General features: G+C 43.6%; 1 protein-coding gene across 3 annotated transcripts in view; it reads left to right on the plus strand.

The window, feature by feature from the left end:
- Nucleotides 1-22,327, plus strand: part of CFI (complement factor I) — a 73,787-nt gene extending 51,460 nt beyond the window's left edge. For all 3 annotated transcript variants that reach the window (XM_056564657.1, XM_056564667.1, XM_056564674.1), the window contains 4 exons: nt 1,715-1,818; nt 17,163-17,446; nt 20,031-20,132; nt 21,968-22,327. In XM_056564657.1, coding sequence (XP_056420632.1) covers nt 1,715-1,818; nt 17,163-17,446; nt 20,031-20,132; nt 21,968-22,185 — 708 coding nt within the window. In that variant the 3' untranslated portion in view covers nt 22,186-22,327. The remainder of the gene's footprint in view (nt 1-1,714; nt 1,819-17,162; nt 17,447-20,030; nt 20,133-21,967) is intronic.

Consider the following 22,327-nt stretch of genomic DNA (forward strand, 5'->3'; position numbering starts at 1 on the left):
AAAGAATTGATCAGCCTAGAATTTTAATGGTAGGTTTAGTTGAACAGTAAGAGGCGGTACAGGCCGTCTGAACATCTGAATAATTAAGAGGCCTGTGCATGTGATTTCATGAGCATGAGGACTTTGCAGGTTTTCAGGGTTTCAGTCCTTCACAGGGTAATGTGTTACCAATTGTTTGTTGGTGACAATAATCCCAGCTGCCTTGAAATCATTAACAAGATCCTCCTGTGTAGTTCTGGGCTGATTCCTCACCTTTCTCATGATCATAGAAACTCCTCGAGGTGAGATCTTGCATGGAGCCCCCGACTCTTCTCACTTCCAGAATTGTGTATGTTTACAATCCCTGACATCCTTAGACAGTTCTTTGGTCTTGACCATGGTGAAGTGTATTTTCTGATTGTTTAATTGCTTCTGTGGACAGGGGTCTTTTATACAGGTAATAAACTGAAATTAGTAACATTCCCTTTAGACTTTAAGGCTATGTTGACACGACAGAATGTCCGCACAGAGAATCTCCGTGCGGACATTCTGCAAATTGCGGATCGCTGGCACAATATGCCGGCACTAGGACCGCACAGGAATCTGCTGCCTCATTGCCGCCTCATTGACTGTGTCAGAAATTCTGACATGTGAACATGGCCTAAGAGACTGCTTCTAATCTCAACTCATGACATTTATAAAAGACACCTGAAAGCTAGAAATCTTGCTGATTGATAGGGGAGCAAACACATTTTTCAAAGGGTCACACAGAACAGATCCGCAGCGTATTTTATGCTGCCGATCCACCAATGATGGACCCTACAGTGTGCTTCCAGCTGTGCCTGCTCATAGTGGCAATATGCCGCAACGAGCAGGCACACAGTGTTCTGCGAGTCGCCACGCGCATGTACGGCCTAGCTAAGGGAGCAGGGTGAGCGGTCGCGATGACTGCAAGTACAGTCCGCATGTGCGCAGTGACTCGCCAATTGTTGTGTGTCCGCTCGTAATTGCGGATTGCCACTATGAGCAGACACAGGGATCAAATACTTTTTCCCTCCACTGTATGTATTTTGGTCAAACTAGAAAATAATGCTTTGCTCGTCATTAAATGAATGAGGAGGTTGTATGTAAATAACCTTCCTGTCAAGCACCAAGATCCTGAGTACACCAGAGTATTCATTGGCCTGATTTCCAATGAAAGGATGTTGAATTTTGTTCCAACAGTAAGCAGGTGTTTCCTCATATCTGTAAAGGAGAGAAGATTCTGCTGTATTTGTTACTTAAAGGGGTACTCCACCCCCAGACATTTTATCCCCTATCGTATGATAAGATGTCCAATCTCGGGGGGACCAGCCTCTGGGACCCCCTGTGATCTCCGGCCCAGCACCCTGGTGTTTTAAACGTTTATGTTCACAATACCGGCTTCAGACAGCAGTGGTCGTCTCGGCTGCTTTGGTCAACCACGTCTGCCAGAAACCAGCATTCTGAACTTAAATGTTCAAAACGCCGTGGTGCCAACCGTAGATCGCAGGGGTCGCAGCTGCCGGATCCCCCCCCCCCCCCCCCCCCATGATCAGACATTTTATCCCCTATACTTTGGATTGGGGATACAATGTTTAGGGGTGGAGTACACCTTTAATATTGATTTTAGTCACATAAGCAAGTTCCCTAAAAACTCTAAAATGGAAGGTGCAACAATTATTTTTTTATCCCTGATTTTGTTTTGTTTTTTCAGAATCAGTTTCCATGGCAAGTAGCCATAAAGGATGGCACCAAAGTTAACTGTGGAGGCATTTATATAGGTGGCTGCTGGGTGCTGACTGCTGCTCACTGTGTCAGGTAAAGAACTTTCCATGAACTCCATTAAAAAGTTTCTGATGTTTTTGTTTTATATCTAAATAATAGGTTCAAACTTTATAGATGATAAAGAAGCACTCCAGGATGTACCCCCCCCCCCCCCCATATCATGCACACTAACTATCAATATTCCGACTTTGCCATCTGTTTAATTCCAGCACAGCTGCATCCATGGGTTTTATTACTGTAACTTGGTCATGTGGTTGTGGTGACATGGAGGTGCAAGATATACTTGTCAGGTCGTGACGCCAGGGCACAGTTTGCCTATACACAGTCCGAGGTGGAGATAGTTTTTCCTGGGACAGTCACAGCCACAGGGAAATAAACACACCGACGCGGTGTTATGGATAACTGTATTTTACTGAGGCAGGAGTAGATTGTACAACTCTCGCAGTACAGAGTAGAGTAGAAGGGATGCAGTGTAACCCTTGGGAGCCCTGTTGTCTTGCTGGGACTTATGGTGCTTTTCACGTACTTGAATTAGATAGACTTGAGACTTGGAGATTAAGAGAGATCCCACGCTGACTAGGGTTCTGCTAAGGTTCAATTTCTGACACCACCAGGGTATGACTCACCAACTCCTGTACGGGCAACACTTGCACAATGGCGGGCTGACTTGACAAGAGCTTTTCTTCAGGCTTCCCTTGGAATCACTTCACATTTCTTCCACCTCCTTTTACATTGCAGCTCTCATGGAGTTCTGCTCACAGCAGCGACAAGACTCACTTTAGACTCGAGACTGGAGCAACTCCTCCCCCCTACACAATATACAGGACAATTTCGGGGTTCCCATTGGGTAACAGGGTCACCCACCTGGTTACTCTGCATCTCCCTTCTTAAAGGGGTACTCTGGTGGAAAACAATTGTTTTTAAATTAACTGGTGCCAGAAAGTTAAACATATTTGTAAATTACTTCTATTTCAAAATCTTAATCCTTCCAGTACTTATCAGTTGCTGTATGCTCCACAGGAACTTATATTTGATTCTAGAATTCTTTTCAGTCTGACCACAGTGCTCTCTGCTGACACCTCTGTCCATGTCAGGAACTGTCTAGAGTACAAGCAAACTCCCATAGCAAACCTTTTCCACCGGAGTACCCCTTTAAGTGTACAGTACACAGATAATAACATAATATAGTATATACAGCAAAGTTCTTAAAGGAGAACTAAGGGATTGAAAAATGTATCTCCTATCCTAAGGATAGGGGATAAGTTTCAGAACGCGGGGGGTCCGACCGCTGGTGCCCCCCGCGATCTCCCGTATGGGGCCCCGGCTCTCTGGTTAGAGAGGGCGTGTTGACCGCTGCACGAAGCAGCGGCCCACACACCCCCTCCATACACTGCTATGGGAGAACCGGAAATTGCCGAAGGCAGCGCTTCGGCTCTCCCATAGCAGTAAATGGAGGGCATATATCAGCTGCCGCCTCGTGCGGTGGTCGACACGCGCTCTCTATGCAGAGAGCCACGGCCCCATACGGGAGATCGTGGGGGGCCCCAGCAGTCGGACCCCCCACGATCCTTGGGATAGGGGATAAAATGTTCAATCCTGTAGTTCTCCTTTAAACACAGTAAACTATAGAGGGCCCATCACAGGAGCAGCAGGCATGCCCGAGGAGATCTGCAGCCCACAGGACAGCCTTTGGTGCTGGGACACCACATGGTCACCAGCTTGACCAACAGAAAATCAGTGTTTATTGTGTCAGAGGAAGTGGTCTGTCCTGGTTCAGTTGACTTACTCTGATCTACAGGATGACATCATCACTTATCAGACCTCTTCTGGCTGCTCTCAGACCCTCTCCCATGCAGATCTGTATGCTGCTGCTTTCTATATGTGCCGAAATCGACGTAGAGTGTTGCTATTTAACTGTGATTGCACAACGTGTGCTAAAAGCCTGTTATTTTTAACATGATTTTGGAAAATCACTACAAAAACACAGCCATAGTGTGAAAATATAAATAAGTAGGGCTGAAGCTTCATGCATGCCACATCAGATAAGACAGATAAGAACAAGTCATACAATATAATCTCTACATTATTCTCTAATAGTCTATGCTGCACTATAGAGTGATTCATTGTCCCACAGAGAATATTGGTTATTGTGAAGGGGTATGCAGCACTTAACTTATCCCCTATCCACAGGGGGGAAATAGCATAACCTCTAAGGTCAGGTCACTCAAGCTTAAATGTATATAAAATGTGAAAAAAACATTAATAGGTAGGGGAAGGGGGTAGCAGGGAGAGGCAACAGATATTAAGATCAGTCTAAAGTAGAGACGTAGGTGTCCCAGGGATCACAGATGGTGTGGTAACAATCACTGTCATTATAAAATGAGCCAATCAGATATTCTAACCAACAAATGTCACTGATCCTGGATTGAAAAGCAGAGAATGAAAGAAGCACAGTAGACTTCTAACATGAAGCTATTAGACATTTAGACACAGTAAGGATATGAAGAAGCAGCTTGGCAGGCACTTTCTGCATTTGCTTTGGAGAAACATTTAAAAGATAACATAAATGTGGTAGAAGAGAAACAGCGGCGACTCACCAGTATGATGCAAAAGGACAGTCTTTTATTTACAAGCTTTCGGAAAAAAAACATCCGATTATTGGACAACTGATTCTGATTCAAGGTCTAGAAAATATATACATAGAAAAAATGTTGCCCGGACCTTCCAAGATAGTGTAATCAATTGTATATAGAAAATGGATTACTGGGTCGTGCTCCAATAATAATTCAAAACAATTTTTTATTGTTAAAATATAATCTGATACAGTGCATTACTCCTCACAGGGCCCTTGTGAGAAGAACACATATAATGTATATACACATGCAGACAATCTTAAAATGTGAACAATTTTAAAATAAATCATTTTAAAATATCACTGGCATAAAGGGTTGCTCTATATGGGCAAGATATGACTCAATTCTGTATGTATCCTCGCGGAGTGAAGATAATGCAAAAATACTTATAATGAATAAGTGTCCTTTTATATGACAGTTTGTATCAATTTAAATACTGTGTTACCGGTCCTGTAGTGGAATGGATGAATTGGCTCAGACGGCTCACGCTGAAGGCAGTTGAAGTTGTTCCTGTGCCTGAATGAGAGAGCTGCAGACGGCGATCTCAGATGGTGCTGTGGCTGTAGCTTGCAGAGTCCAGATGTTATGCGGTGGTGGTCATCACAGGCTGTTGGCGCTTGCAGGCGCCGATGGTACTTGAATGCCGGGAGACCGCTGGCGCTGGCAAGCGCTTGTGATGTCAATTTCCTCACCGCTGGACTTAGAATAAGCCAGAGATCGCACGCTGAGTGAATGGAGCTCGCCTCGTGTAGGTGGCGTGTGACGTCAGCTGAGCCGGAGCTAGAGATGTAGAATAAGGACCGGACACAAGCCTGGATCGGCTGATGAGCAGAGAGTCCGCAGTAAGTAGTCAGCTTACTCCGTAGGTACAGTTCATATAGAGCATAAATGCCAGTAAACAGGACTAGACGCGTTTCAGGGTTCTCAAATGTGACCCTTTCCTCAGTAGTCCGGGCAACATTTTTTCTATATATATATTTTCTAGTTCTTGCAACTGTGGTATAGTTGCATGCCCTGTTGACCTCGATAGCGTTATTTATTAATTGTGAGCTGCACTTACACTTTTTCTTTTCTCTTGATTCTGATTCAAGCCTCTCTGATAGTTCAGCTGCTGGAAAATCAGCCGCCATATCCATTTCAATAGGTGCTGGGACTACTGTAAAAGAACCTGTTCCTCACCCATCTGGTGCAAGACCTAAGGACTCTCCTGCTGTCCATTTAGGGGGGGGGGGGAACAGAAGGGGGAAAAAAAAAAGAAAAACAACCAGACAAAAGAAAGAGGGTCTCTTGGAGAGACCTACCTAGATCTTTTCTTTGAGACCCCCAATATACACGATGCTCCTCCTGTAATTAACTTGACTGGACTGGCACTAAGCGATGCAGTTATTTCATTATTATCAAAAGGTCTCAGTTAGTGTATCCCCGAACAGTTCAGTCTCACTGATTTTGTGATTGCCCTGTTAAAATCTGTATGAAAAATTAGTCTGAATAAGTGTTTTTTTTTAATAAAAGCTCTGGATTTGATCGAATAACAGGAGAAATTCCAGCTGTGGTGGGCCCTTTAGGTTTTAGTGTGTTGGGGGATATGACAGATGTTGAAATGACCTGCCTGACAGGCTTGGGAGAATTGATCAATGAACAATTTGTTTTCTCTATCAAAGACACCATTGAAATATCTGACTTCAATGGAGGCGTCAAATCCAGGTTCAATCCTACCATTTTTCCGGGCAGCAGCCTTGATCTGTTTCAGTGTAAAGTAATGGAAGATGTTCAAGCTCTGTTATATGCACAAGATGCTCCTAATCTTACAAAAGAGGAATTTACTGCTTTGCGGTGGTTGAAGTCACAGAAGGGTATCATAGTCAAAAAAGCCGATAAGGGGGTGGGGGGGGGTCAATGTCATCCTTATGACAGGGAATACTATCTCACAGAAGCCTCAAGGCAATTAGATGATAGTTCTACCTACCGCAAACTCAGTCATAATCCCACCTTTAAGTACAAATCAGGTTTACAATCACTGTTAAGAAAATTTGTTGAGAGAGACACTATCTCTAAACGCACCGGTGAGAGACTGTTGCCAACCCACCCCAAATTCCCGTGTTCCTCCCTAAAATACATAAGACACTTGAGTCACCACCAGGAATACCAATTGTTTCTGGGGTGGGATCGGTAACAGAATGTCTCTTGGGGTACGTGGATTGGCTTCTCTGCCCACTCTTAAAACAAGTGCCGTCCTTGTTAAAGGACACCAGCGAATTTCCGTTGGCATTGGAAGGTGCTTACTGGCAGGAAGGTTGTCTCTTGGCATCTATTGACGTTGAGATTCTAAAAAAGTACTGACAAGGGTGACGATTTCATTGATTTTGTGTGTGAAGCCCTCCTCTTTATTCTCAATCATAATGCTTTTGTGTTTGATGAGACCTGGTATACCCAGGGGAATGGAACGGCAATGGGCATGCCAGTGGCACGCACATTTGCCAATTTGTTTCTGGCCTCTTTTGAACAACAGTTTGTTTTTTCCACTGCGAATTCTTTTCTGAAATTTCTCCGCTGCTTTTTTAGATATATGGACGATATCTTCATTCTCTGGAGTGGCACCGTCCAAAAGTTTGAAGATTTCGTCACCTTTCTGAATACCCCCAACGATTACAACATGAGGTTCACACACAAATTCAGTGACTCCACTCTGAACTTCCTTGATGTACCGGTATGTGCTAAAGACGGACAGTTAATCACAAAAGGTTTTAGAAAACCTACTGCGTCCAACACTCTTTTACATCAAGGAAGTTACATAGTTAGTACGGTCGAAAAAAGACATATGTCCATCAAGTTCAACCAGGGAATTGAAGGGTAGGGGTGTGGCGCGATATTTGGGAAGGGATGGGATTTTATATTTCTTCATAAGCATTAATGTTATTTTGTTCCAGGAATGTATTTAATCCTGTTTTAAAGCTGTTAATTTTTCCTGCTGTGACCAGTTCCTGAGGTAGACTGTTCCATAAGTTCACAGTTCTCATGGTAAAGAAGGCGTGTCGCCCCTTGAGACTAAACTTTTTCTTCTCCAGACGGAGGGAGTGCCCCCTCGTCCTTTGGGGGGGGGGGTTTAACCTGGAACAGTTTTTCTCCTTATTTTTTGTATTGGCCATTAATATACTTATATACATTTATGATATCCCCCTTAAACGTCTCTTCTCAAGACTAAACAATTGTAACTCCTTTAATCGCTCCTCATAGCTAAGATGTTCCATACCCCATATTAGTTTAGCCACGCATCTCTGCACCCTTTCCAGCTCCACAGTGTCCCTTTTATGGACAGGTGACCAAAACTGAACAGCATATTCCAGGTGAGGCCGTACCAATGCTTTATAAAGGGGGAGTATTATGTCCCTGTCCCTTGAGTCCATGCCTCTTTTGATACATGACAATATCCTGCTGGCTTTAGAAGCAGCAGCCTGACATTGCATGCTATTCTGTAGTCTGTGATCTACAAGTACACCCAGATCCTTCTCTACCAGTGACTCCCCAGTTTAATCCCCCCTAAGACATACGACGCATGCAGGTTATTAGTACCCAGATGCATAACTTTACATTTATCCACATTGAACCTCATTTGCCAAGTGGATGCCCAGACACTTAGTCTATCCAAGTTATCTTGTAACCTATACACATCCTCTATAGACTGTACCGTGCTACAAAGCTTGGTGTCATCTGCAAAGATAGAAACAGAGCTGTTAATGCCATTCTCTATATCATTGATAAATAAATTAAACAACAGCGGGCCCAGTACAGAACCTTGGGGTACACCACTAATAACCGGGGACCAATCAGAGTACGAATCCTTGACCACCACTCTCTGGGTACGATCCATGAGCCAGTGTTCAATCCAGTTACAAACTAAAATTTCCAAACCCAAAGACCTTAACTTACCTGTCAGACGTCTATGAGGGACAGTATCAAACGCTTTAGCAAAATCCATAAACACTATATCCACAGCCATTCCTCTGTCAAGGCTTCTACTCACCTCTTCATAAAAGCAAATTAGATTGGTTTGACAACTTCTATCCTTAGTAAACCCATGCTGGCTATCACTTATAATACAATTATCCCCTATGTATTCCTGTATGTAATCCCTTATAAGTCCTTCAAACAATTTACCCACAATGCACGTTAAACTTATCGGTCTATAGTTTCCTGGGGAAGACCTAGAGCCCTTTTTGAAGATTGGCACCACATTCGCCTTGCGCCAGTCCCTTGGCACAATACCAGACACCAGTGAATCTCTAAATATAATGAACAGGGGTACAGATATTACTGAACTTGCCTCTCTAAGAACTCTTGGGTGCAATCCATCTGGCCCTGGAGATTTGCTTACATTTATATTACTTAACTTACCTTGTACCATCTCTGCATTAAGCCAGTTCAGTACATTACATGATGTGTTACCAGCACTGACCTGTCCAATGTCAGCTCCTCCTTCTTACCTAGTATATACAGAACTAAAGAACCCATTCAGTAGCTCCGCTTTCTCGCCTGTGACAACCTTCCCATTATCATTATTAAGGGGTCCTACATGCACTGTCCTTGGTTTTTTTGCATTTATATATCTAAAAAAATATTTAGGATTCGTTTTGCTTTCTTTGGCCACCTGTCTCTCATTTTGAATTTTTGCTGTTTTTATTACATTATTACAGATTTTATTAAGCTCTTTGTACTGTTTTAATGTTATAGCTGATCCATCAGATTTGTATTTTTTGAAGGCAATTTTTTTGTTGTTTATTGCTCTTTTAACATCATTTGTCAGCCATGTAGGATTTAGTTTTAATCATTTATATTTGTTCCCCTTTGGTATATATTTAGCTGTATAGTTATTTAGAGTTGATTTAAAAATTTCCCATTTACCTTCTGTATCAGTATTTGAGAACATCTCCCCCCAGTCTATTTTTCCGTGCAGACCTCAGCCAAGGGAAGTTTGCCTTTTTAAAGTTATATGTTTTTGCCTTCCCCGCCTGTCTTTGTTTTCTACATTTTAAGTCACAAGTAACTATATTGTGGTCGCTATTACCAAGGTTTGTTACATTACCAACCAGCTCTGCGTTGTTGGAAATGATCAGATCCAACAAGGCATCACTTCTTGTTGGGTCCTCCACAAACTGGCCCATAAAATTATCCTGCAATAAATTAAGGAATTGTCGCCCCTTTGTAGTTTTAGCCAGCCCCTGACCCCAATTTATATCTGGATAGTTAAAATCTCCCATTATTACCACTGTACCTGCCCGGGCGGCCCTCTCTATTTGTTTATGCAGCCGACCTTCTATCTCTTCAGTGATATTAGGGGGTCTGTAGATTACAACAAGTATTATTTTTTCAGTATTTCCCTCCTTTTGTAATTCTACCCACAATGATTCCACATCCTCAGAATCATCACACACTATGGCATCGTTCACACTGACTTTCATACCACTTCTAACATACAGACAGACTCCACCACCTTTTCTGTTCATTCTATCTTTGCAAAACAATGTAAACCCCTGCAGATTGACAGCCCAGTCATGCGAGGAGTCCAGCCATGTCTCAGTGACCCCAACTATATCAATATGTTCCTCCAGTATCAAGGCCTCAAGCTCTCCAATTTTATTTGCTAGGCTTCTGGCATTTGTGAACATACACTTTACATTTCCATCCTTTATGTTATTGGGGTTAATGGGATTCAAGGGTGTAAGTTTTATTTCCTATGAAGCCTATTCTTATTAACTATTCTAACCCCTCCCTCCGCTCCACCCCCAGGTACATTTATAATTCCCACCTCTCTATCTACACTATCTTCCCCCTCTTTGCTGTAGGTTCCCTCCCCCCAAGTCCCTAGTTTAAACACTCCTCCACCCTTCTAGCCATCTTCTCCCCAAGCACAGCTGCACCCTCCCCATTGAGGTGCAGTCACAGCTGCACCCTCCCCATTGAGGTGCAGCCCGTCCCTACGGTAGAGCCGGTAACCGACAGCGAAGTCAGCCCAGTTCTCCATGAACCCAAACCCTTCCTTCCTACACCAGCTTCTGAGCCACTTGTTTACCTCCCTGATCTCCCGCTGCCTCTCTGGTGCGGCTCGTGGTACTGGTAAGTTATCATCCTGATCACACAAAAAGAGCTATCCCCAATAGCCAACTGCTTAGGTTTAGGCGTATTAACAGCGGTGATAATGTTTTTCTAGAACAGGCTTTAGTATTAATTATGCTCCTAAAAAAGAGGTTATCCTGAAGATCTACTTTATCAATCTTTAGCCAGAGTCAAAGATCAAAATCGCCATGATTTATTCTCTAAACATAAAAGATATGCAAAAAAATCTTGTACCACCCCAAAGAAATTGGATGAGAGACAGGAGAGCCCACAAGTTTCCCTGTTACAGGTACTGAGCGCTTTTGCTTCTTTTTCAGATAGCCCAGTTGCTAGTACTACAAAAAAAAAAAAGCCATATAAAAAACTGGCCCTTAATACAAAAAGATCCCACAATTGGAGCTGCTTGACTCGATACCTACAATAACTTTTCAAAATAGTAAATGTTTACGTGATGAGCTCACCAGCAGCCGCTTTAAAAGTTCACGTTCTAAGAATTGGTTGTCCGAATCTACATTGAGTGGTAATAACCATATAAATGCGGTTCTTGCAATTGGTACAACCATTTCCACCCATGTAAACAGGTGACATTAGGAGGTGTGGATTTTAAGATCAATGATTTTATATGTTGCAGGTCCACATTCATTGTTTATGTCATTTTCTGTGACTGTGGCCTATTTTATATAGGTAGCATCATTAGGTCTTTGCATACCAGATTTAGAGAACATATTTGGTCAGTGAAGTCGGGCAAAAGGATCACCAAAACTTATACATCATGTTAGAACACATCATAATAGTGACACCTCAGTTCTGCAATTCTTAGGTTTGGAACGTATCGTTAGCTACAATGGTGAAGATCGGCATAGAAAAGCATCTGGTTTGAACCATAAAGTAGATTTCTATATATTTTTATAATTTTTGCACAATCTTTTTCTATGTGGTTTTAATTAACTATTGTTACCCACCTGTCCTGTTCACGTCACTGGGGGTGAGTACTTCAGTGCCGAGGTACAGATCTGTAGAAGCATGCGTGCTGTGCGAAACAGCGTTGTTACCTATCTGTTTCTAAGAATCTACTGTGTCTTCCCCTCCCGTTGGATTTGTATCCGATAGCTTGTAAATAAAAGACTGTCCTTTTGCATCATACCGGTGAGTCGCCACTGTTTCTCTTCTACCACATTTATGTTGATGGATTTGCTGCCTGTTCAGCTGAACACCACCGATTACCTGCAGCAGTTTGTAATTCATAGTTGTCCGTTTGATCAATAGCGAGGGTGATTTTGGTTGTGCCGACATTTCTTTGCTTTCTTGTTGAACATTTAAAAGATAAGTCACAGGATCCAGGGGGATTATTATATCCAACACTATTGTCATGAAACTCTTCACTTTGTCCCAGAAAAAAAGAAATGCATGCAAAGTCACAAAATATATGGGGGAGGGTTTCCACAGCATGTCCACACCTTCAACAACAGTTGGAAACTTAGCAAAGCAGCCCATGAAGAACAAATGGGGTATGGTACCAGTGCATCCAAATCTTGATTTTTTTTCCCCTTATATGTAACACATGAATAAGCATTTTCCTAGTAAATGTAAATCAAAAAGAAAAAAAAAATTCAAAATTCTGGTCTAGATTTAACTATACATACTGATTTAAAGGATAACTCTTTTAATGCTCCATGATCGATCTGTTTCTTCTCTTATTATCCAGAGATAAATAATAACATACTGGCTGCTTGAAGAGGAATTTATACATTAACATCACTGATAAGTCCTATCAGACAGGAGAGAACACAGAGGAGTCCTATCAGACAGAAGAGAGCACAGAGGAGTACTATCAGACAGGAGAGAGCACAGAGGAGTACTATCAGACAGGAGAGAGCACAGAGGAGTCCTATCAGACAGGAGAGAGCACAGAGGAGTACTATCAGACAGGAGAGAGCACAGATGAGTACTATCAGACAGGAGAGAGCACAGAGGAGTACTATCAGACAGGAGAGAGCACAGATGAGTCCTATCAGACAGGAGAGAACACAAAGGAGTCCTATCAGACAGGAGAGAGCACAAAGGAGTCCTATCAGACAGGAGAGAGCACAGAGGAGTCCTATCAGATATCAGACAGGAGATAACACAGAGGAGTCCTATCAGACAGAAGAGAGCACAGAGGAGTCCTATCAGACAGGAGTGAGCACAGAGGAGTCCTATCAGACAAGAGAGAGCACAGAGGAGTACTATCAGACAGGAGAGAGCACAGAGGAGTACTGTCAGACAGGAGAGAGCACTGAGGAGTACTATCAGACAGGAGAGAGCACAGAGGAGTGCCATCAGACAGGAGAGAGCACAGAGGAGTCCTATCAAAGAGGAGAGAGCACAGAGGAGTGCTATCAGACAGGAGAGAGCACAGAGGAGTCCTATATGACAGGAGAGAGCACAGAGGAGTCCTATGAGACAGGAGAGAGCACAGATGAGTACTATCAGACAGGAGAGAGCACAGAGGAGTCCTATCAGACAGGAGAGAGCACAGAGGAGTACTATCAGACAGGAGAGAGCACAGATAAGTACTATCAGACAGGAGAGAGCACAGATGAGTACTATCAGACAGGAGAGAGCACAGAGGAGTCCTATCAGACAGGAGAGAGCACAGAGGAGTCCTATGAGACAGGAGAGAGCACAGATGAGTACTATCAGACAGGAGAGAGCACAGAGGAGTCCTATCAGACAGGAGAGAGCACAGAGGAGTACTATCAGACAGGAGAGAGCACAGATAAGTACTATCAGACAGGAGAGAGCACAGATGAGTACTATCAGACAGGAGAGAGCACAGAGGAGTACTATCAGACAGGAGAGAGCACAGATGAGTCCTATCAGACAGGCGAGAACACAAAGGAGTCCTATCAGACAGGAGAGAATACAAAGGAGTCCTATCAGACAGAAGAGAGCACAGAGGAGTACTATCAGACAGGAGAGAGCACAGAGGAGTACTATCAGACAGGAGAGAGCACAGAGGAGTCCTATCAGACAGGAGAGAGCACAGAGGAGTACTATCAGACAGGAGAGAGCACAGATGAGTACTATCAGACAGGAGAGAGCACAGAGGAGTACTATCAGACAGGAGAGAGCACAGATGAGTCCTATCAGACAGGAGAGAACACAAAGGAGTCCTATCAGACAGGAGAGAGCACAAAGGAGTCCTATCAGACAGGAGAGAGCACAGAGGAGTCCTATCAGATATCAGACAGGAGATAACACAGAGGAGTCCTATCAGACAGAAGAGAGCACAGAGGAGTCCTATCAGACAGGAGTGAGCACAGAGGAGTCCTATCAGACAAGAGAGAGCACAGAGGAGTACTATCAGACAGGAGAGAGCACAGAGGAGTACTGTCAGACAGGAGAGAGCACTGAGGAGTACTATCAGACAGGAGAGAGCACAGAGGAGTGCCATCAGACAGGAGAGAGCACAGAGGAGTCCTATCAAAGAGGAGAGAGCACAGAGGAGTGCTATCAGACAGGAGAGAGCACAGAGGAGTCCTATATGACAGGAGAGAGCACAGAGGAGTCCTATGAGACAGGAGAGAGCACAGATGAGTACTATCAGACAGGAGAGAGCACAGAGGAGTCCTATCAGACAGGAGAGAGCACAGAGGAGTACTATCAGACAGGAGAGAGCACAGATAAGTACTATCAGACAGGAGAGAGCACAGATGAGTACTATCAGACAGGAGAGAGCACAGAGGAGTCCTATCAGACAGGAGAGAGCACAGAGGAGTCCTATGAGACAGGAGAGAGCACAGATGAGTACTATCAGACAGGAGAGAGCACAGAGGAGTCCTATCAGACAGGAGAGAGCACAGAGGAGTACTATCAGACAGGAGAGAGCACAGATAAGTACTATCAGACAGGAGAGAGCACAGATGAGTACTATCAGACAGGAGAGAGCACAGAGGAGTACTATCAGACAGGAGAGAGCACAGATGAGTCCTATCAGACAGGCGAGAACACAAAGGAGTCCTATCAGACAGGAGAGAATACAAAGGAGTCCTATCAGACAGGAGAGAGCACAGAGGAGTCCTATCAAATATCAGACAGGAGATAACACAGAGGAGTCCTATCAGACAGGAGAGAGCACAGAGGAGTCCTATCAGACAGGAGTGAGCACAGAGGAGTCCAATCAGACAAGAGAGAGCACAGAGGAGTACTATCAGACAGGAGAGAGCACAGAGGAGTACTATCAGACAGGAGAGAGCACCGAGGAGTACTATCAAACAGTAGAGAGCACAGAGGAGTGCTATCAGACAGGAGAAAGCACAGAGGAGTCCTATCAGACAAGAGAGAGCACAGAGGAGTGCCATCAGACAGGAGAGAGCACAGAGGAGTACTATCAGACAGGAGAGAGCACAGAGGAGTGCTATCAGACAGGAGAGAGCACAGAGGAGTGCTATCAGACAGGAGAGAGCACAGAGGAGTCCTATCAGACAGGAGAGAGCACAGAGGAGTCCTATCAGACAGGAGAGAGCACAGAGGAGTCCTATGAGACAGGAGAGAGCACAGATGAGTACTATCAGACAGGAGAGATCACAAAGGAGTACTATCAGATAGGAGAGTGCACAGAGGAGTGCTATCAGACAGGAGAGAGCACAGAGGAGTGCTATCAGACAAGAGAGAGCACAGAGGAGTACTATCAGACAGGAGAGAGCACAGAGGAGTACTATCAGACAGGAGAGAGCACTGAGCAGTACTATCAGACAGGAGAGAGCACAGAGGAGTGCCATCAGACAGGAGAGAGCGCAGAGGAGTACTATCAGACAGGAGAGAGCACAGAGGAGTCCTATCAGACAGGAGAGAGCACAGAGGAGTGCTATCAGACAGGAGAGAGCACAGAGGAGTCCTATCAGACAGGAGAGAGCACAGAGGAGTCCTATGAGACAGGAGAGAGCACAGATGAGTACTATCAGACAGGAGAGAGCACAAAGGAGTACTATCAGATAGGAGAGTGCACAGAGGAGTGCTATCATACCGGAGAGAGCACAGAGGAGTGCTATCAGCCAGGAGAGAGCACAGAAGAGTAGTATCAGACAGGAGAGAGCACAGAGGAGTGCTATCAGACAGGAGAGAGCACAGAGGAGTGCTATCAGACAGAAGAGAACACAGAGGAGTACTATCAGACAGGAGAGAGCACAGAGGAGTCCTATCAGACAGGAGAGAGCACAGAGGAGTCATATGAGACAGGAGAGGGAACAAAGGAGTACTATCAGACAGGAGAGAGCACAAAGGATTACTATCAGATAATAGAGTGCACAGAGGAGTGCTATAAGACAGGAGAGAGCACAGAAGAGTGCTGTCAGCCAGGAGAGAGCACAGAAGAGTCCTATCAGACAGGAGAGAGCACAGAAGAGTAGTATCAGATGGGAGAGAGAGCACAGAGGAGTGCTATCAGACAGGAGAGAGCACAGAGGAGTCCTATCAGACAGGAGAGAGCACAGAGGAGTCATATGAGACAGGAGAGGGAACAAAGGAGTACTATCAGACAGGAGAGAGCACAAAGGATTACTATCAGATAGGAGAGTGCACAGAGGAGTGCTATCAGACAGGAGAGAGCACAGAGGAGTGCTATCAGCCAGGAGAGAGCACAGAGGAGGCCTATCAGACAGGAGAGAGCACAGAGGAGTGCTATCAGAAAGAAGAGAACACAGAGGAGTACTGTCAGACAGGAGAGAGCACAGAGGAGTGCTATCAGACAGGAGAGAGCACAGAGGAGTACTATCAGACAGGAGAGAGCACAGAGGAGTACTATCAGACAGGTGAGAGCACAGAGGAGTACTATCAGACAGGAGAGAGCACAGAGGAGTGCTAGCCCACCCTCACCTACTGGACTTTGTCTATGCCGGTGCATCAGCTTGGATAAAGCCATGATTTTATGATCCAAGATCTCTATAAAAAGGAAATAACATTTTCTTATGACGTTTATTAGAAAAGTTAAAGGGGTATTCCAGGAATTTTTTTTATTTGACTATGCTACAGGGGCTGTAAAGTTAGTGTAGTTCATAATATAGTATCTGTACCTGTGTGTGACGGTTTTCTCACAATTCTTCTGTGATTTTAACCCCAATATTTATTTTTACCAGCATACAAAATGACTGTTGTCTCAGATTTTTCCCAGCTTGCAATGCGGCCGAGACCTGACTCACTAGTCAGCTGATGACAGGGAGCCTGTCTGCTTCAAAAGTGGAGGGATCAATCTGCAACTAATGCAACAGCTGTAGGCACCCTGATTGAAAACCACACTGATTTGAATGGATGCAGCTCATTTATGTTTGAATGGGTGGGGTGGCTGATGTGTGGGAGGGAGGAAAATGGAATTGTGGGATTTGTAGTCAAAAAAAGAAAAGTTAATCAGGAAATACTAGTTCATAAACAGCTAGCCACAGTTTTATGGTAATCTCACAACATAGCCATTTAGCCCCAAGACAAGCACAGATCCTTCCTAAGCATGTCCATTACTGCCTGCCAGGTACGTACTAAAATCACCTTGTGCTGGATAACCCCTTTAATGTTATGCCAAGATGTACAACATATAAAAAAAAATTGTATCTGACAGTGCCCATTTAAGTATAATCCTGACCTATTATCTCTTGTTTACAGGTCAGATCAGGCCCAAAGATACCGTATTATTGTTGAGCTCCTGGATCGTCTGTCATATGACGGAGACATCGATTCCTTCCCAGTAAAAAGTGTAAAAGTCCACGAACTCTACAACCCTAACACATATGAAAATGATATTGCTCTGTTGGAAGTTATAAATATATACAATGAGCCCGCATGTATGCAAGTTGACAATAACCTCGTAGCTGCCTGTGTGCCTTGGTCACCATTTCAGTTCAAGTCAGGTGACACTTGTACAGTATCTGGATGGGGACGTGCAGAAGGTAAAAATGTACAATTAATCGGAAACAATTTCTCCTGCAAATCCTTGTTATTTTGTATTTCTGCTGTAAACCTAGTGGTGAAGTTGTTAGCATTAGAACAGGTTAGGAATACTGTACACAAATACTTTTGCACTGCAATGACTAATGTAAGGAGAATGACTTGATTCAAGTGATGCAAAGGATTTCAAATAGCACAGTGGCATATGTGGTAGCCTCTGTTCTAGGTGCTGTAGTAGCAAGGCTTCTTCTGGGGCTACATAAGGGTAATATGTGCCAATAGATTCACTACTTTCATATTGTCCCATTAAATATAATAATTATAGGAAATGTTATAGTCCTAAGGACTTTAAGATAAACCACAGACTAGAGTGCAATATCACCCAATTATTGTATCACATTCCAACTATTTGCGCTGAACCCATGTGATGCAATGCTACAGCTCTGTGATTGAAGGCTGAATACATCAAACCAAAAGTAGGTTATACTACGATTGTGGTGGCCTTCAAGTGGTCTATATGTGGCTCCGATTTATATCAATAAGAGCCATACATATCTGTATATAGACAAATCCCAGTGAGCCTGTTATTTATTCACCTTTCATAAGAAAATGTCCTATTAAAAAAAAAAAAAGACTGACCCCTGAGATAACACCTCTATAACATAGATCCACCATTAGCAATAGGTGGCAGGGAAAGCTCAGGTCCTTCTCCTCTACACGTAGGCTAAGTTTCCACTTGTTTTTTTTTCTGGCAGTTTTTGAGCCAAAACCAGTGTATTCAAAAGGAATATGACATATAAAGAAGGACTTATACTTCTCCTCCCTTATGGATCCACTTCTGACTTTGGCTCAAAAACTACAGTGGCAGATATCCAAAAACTGCCAGAAAAAAAACCAAGTGGAAATTTAGCCTTATAGTCTCCTTTACCTGCTACAGCATGTTTACAACATTCTCCCTTAGAAATCAGTAGCTTGTTTTCTGACTAAATATCCATGTGCCTACTATAAAACTAAATGCTGGAGCTGCTGTTGATAGCTCAAAGCAGCAGCTCAGGCAAGACTGCTGCACCCCTAAACTAAACTAGAATAAAAAAAAACTAGAAGCAGATTAGTGAAAAAGAATGTGTCAGTATTAGAAACCAAGGTGATTCAGTCCCTTTAAAGGGGTACTACCGTGCTGACAACTTATCCCCTATCTAAAGGAGAGGGGATAAGTTGCCTGATCGCGCGGGGTCCCACCGCTTGGGACCTCCGCAATCTCGCACGCAGCATCCCGCTCTCATCAGGCCCCGGAGCGAACATCACTCCGGGTCTGATGACTGCCGATCACGGGACCGGAGTATCATGACGTCACGGCTCCACCCCCATGTGAAGTCACACAGGGGTGGAGCTGTGAGATCACAATCACTGGCCCCGTCATCAGACCCGGAGCGGATGTTCGCTCCGGGGCCTGATGAGAGCGGGATGCTGCGTGCGAGATCGCGGGGGTCCCCAGCGTCGGGACCCCGCACGATCAAGCAACTTATCCCCTATCCTTTAGATAGGGGATAAGTTGTCAGCACGGTACTACCCCTTTAACCCCTTTCCCTGACAGCAATTTTTTGGACATTTGTAACTCCTCATAACTCAAATTTTTCCACATACAGAGCCACATGGGGCTTGTTTTTTGCAGGACTAATTGTGTTTTTTAAAGATACCTTAAATTTTTGAAATTGAAAAAAAAAAGACTAAATTCATATTCCAGTAGTTGCAGGCAGGTGCCAGCTGCATATTAAATCGTAGTGATCAGTAGAGTACAGTAATGGGATGAAAATACAAACTGGAATTCACATCGTATAGAAATATCACTCCTCCCCTCCACCTAAAACATAACCTTTACTTATAAATCTAAAAGTATCCTTAGATACACATATACAATAATCCCAAAACAAATGTAAACAATGCAAATCTAGCAATATTAATAAGGTTTTTGGCCACTCAAAAAAACACACCAAGAAAACGCGCAATAATGCTCTGAAGCCTCTGCCCACAGCAGGTCCTGTCACTGCGCATGCGCCTAATAAGTATGCACAGCACAAACACATGCATGGGGAGATTTATCAAATCCTGTCCAGAGGAAAAGTTTCCCAGTTTCCCATAGCAACCAATCAGATCACATCTTTCATTTTGCAGAGGCTTTGTTAGAAATGAAAAAAGAGATCTGATTGGTTGCTATGGGCAACTTTTTCCTCTGGACAGGTTTTGATAATCTCCCCCATGATTTTTATACAGATCTTTGCTCTGTGAGCTGAGCACTGTATGACAGTCATACAGAGCAGGAAGACAGAAGGAGCCAGGAGGCGGGCAATGCTGTGGTGCTTCTGTTGCTCAGCCCCACCTCCTTGACACTTCCACCTGAAATAAAAACCTTATTTCATAACTTCTCCAAAGTCCTTAGCTTTATAAAGAGTAACTTTCGTGTTTGTTTATTATCATTTGTCAGCTCATGTCTGCATCTCGTAGAATGCAGATGGGCTGACATATTTTTTTACAATAATTGGCACTGTAAAATGAATGTAACATGTATGTTATTTATTTGTGAATCAGGGTTGTCCAAAGTGTTTCATCTAAAGTGGGGCCACATTAACCTGATGAACAACTGTTCAACTGTTTACAAGGAACGTTTTTTTGATAAAATGGAGTGTGCAGGTAAGATTAAATACTTTTGCTAATGTTATCCTTAAAGAAAAATAGTGGAGCTCAGACTCTAAGTTATTTAGATTAAAGATTATCACAGAGACAAAGTGTTCCCTCCTGTATTCATCATGACCAGTAGGTACTACCTCCTACCACTGGTCACTGGGTCTCACTCACACACTACTACCTCTCCTTATCCTCAGTAGTTATATAACAAATATGCACAATGGTCCACATTTACTAAAACTGGTGTTTTTAGTCCAGCATAAGTAAAGTAGGTAGTTAGAGTGATTTTTCCAAATATATTAAAAAGGAACACACTTTTTGGCGTATATTTATTTTCTTGGAAGTCACTGAATTAAATTAAGATCTGCTAAAACCAGGTGTTGATTAGCACCGACATTTGTGTAACTTTCTCCCATTCTGTATAATAAATATGGCCTAAACTACATCTCTTTTCATCATTTTTTAAATTTGACAAACAAGGAGAAAGTCACATGCAACATTTTTTCAGTGCATTCACAGTTTGGCCAACCATAAAATGTGAATTCAACTGGAGAAAAAACAGACATGGTCGCACATCCACATCATATGCACCTTTATCTAAAGCTTCTCAGCAACATTTATTAAACTAATAGGTCGTTAGTGTACTTTATGATCATGAAGTGCAAGCCCGCTAGCCACATCATGGCCACCTGTAAGTAGCGGGCCCCTAGCATCCCTAGCATAAAATGGCACAGCACTGATAGCGACCACCACCGCCCCAACACCAGTGGCCACAGGGGGAACGACCCACTGGCAGAGTAGTCCCAATGCCACTGAAACCAGTCCATGGGCCATGCCTCTCCACAGACACAGCATCGGGGCAGCAACGGTCGCCAAACAGCACTGCACCAGGGGGTGCTGTTTGGCGTCCGTTGCTGCCCCGGCGCTGTGTCTGTGGGGTGGCGTGGTCCAGGGACTGGTTTGAGTGGCATTGGGGCTGCTCTGCCAGTTGGGTCGTTCACTCTGTGAGCACTGGTGTTGGGGCATTCCCTCTGTGGGCACTGGTGTTATGCTAGGGATGCTAGGGACCCACTACTTACAGGTGGCCATGACGTGGCTGGCAGGCTTGCACTTCACGATCATAAAGTACACTAACAACCTGTTAGTTTAATAAATATTGCTGAGAAGCATTAGATCAAGGTGCATATTATGGATGTGCGACCATGTCTGTTTTTTCTCAAGTTGTAAACAACCATAAAATGTGTATGGGGTCCTCCTGACTCTTCACTAGGATCAAATGTTAAAGAAAATGGTTGAATATGTTGGATATTAACATGCTCAACATTTTTGTTCTCAGGGAGATAAGCCACTGCCAGAGGTGTCTAGCAGTGGTTTTCTTTCCACTCCCAAAACAAAATACATGCACATTAAGCAGAGCTGAGTGTACAAGTACATGGGGCGGATTGGGAGAGAAAGCCATTGGCTGAACTAATGTTCTAAAGTTATCCCTAATCCACAGGACAGTGGATCCTCTATCCACGGAAACAGTGTGCACATGCGCAACCCACTGCTTCATGCTAACAGGAGACAGGTTCCTTAATCTCAAGATCATGGGAGGTCTGACTGCTGGGGGCTCCTGTGGATAACTTTATCAGATAGGAAAACTCCTATAATGCTGCACACTTCTACTTCTAACTCACAACTAATCATTCCATTTAATAGAAAAGAACATCTCTATAGAATCTTGAATCCACTCAAAGATTATCATACACTACATTCATGTGGTCACATCTGCAATGGTCATGTCACCCGTACCAGATCAAGTTTGATTGCTCACAGTTGTTATTTATTTCCTGTTTCAGGAACTTATGATGGATCAATAGATTCCTGCAAAGGCGACTCAGGAGGACCACTGGTATGCCGTGATGCTAATAATGTGGCATATGTCTGGGGAATAGTAAGCTGGGGAGAGAACTGCGGTGAGGCTGGTTTCCCTGGAGTATACACAAAGGTGGCACATTACTTTGAATGGATAAGTCGACATGTTGGACGACAGCTCATTTCAAAATATAATATTTGAGAAATCATACAAGTTGATAACCTTGAAGAGTACCTGTCATTAAGTGGAATTTTAATGACAATGGCCATTTAACGTGATTTGCTTCCTCTGCATCTCTTTCTGTATGTACACAAGTTGGCAACAATAATAAAGACATATTCCC

This window comes from Hyla sarda, chromosome 1, assembly GCF_029499605.1.
Source record: "Hyla sarda isolate aHylSar1 chromosome 1, aHylSar1.hap1, whole genome shotgun sequence".
In the NCBI taxonomy this organism is placed as follows: Eukaryota; Metazoa; Chordata; class Amphibia; order Anura; family Hylidae; genus Hyla; species Hyla sarda.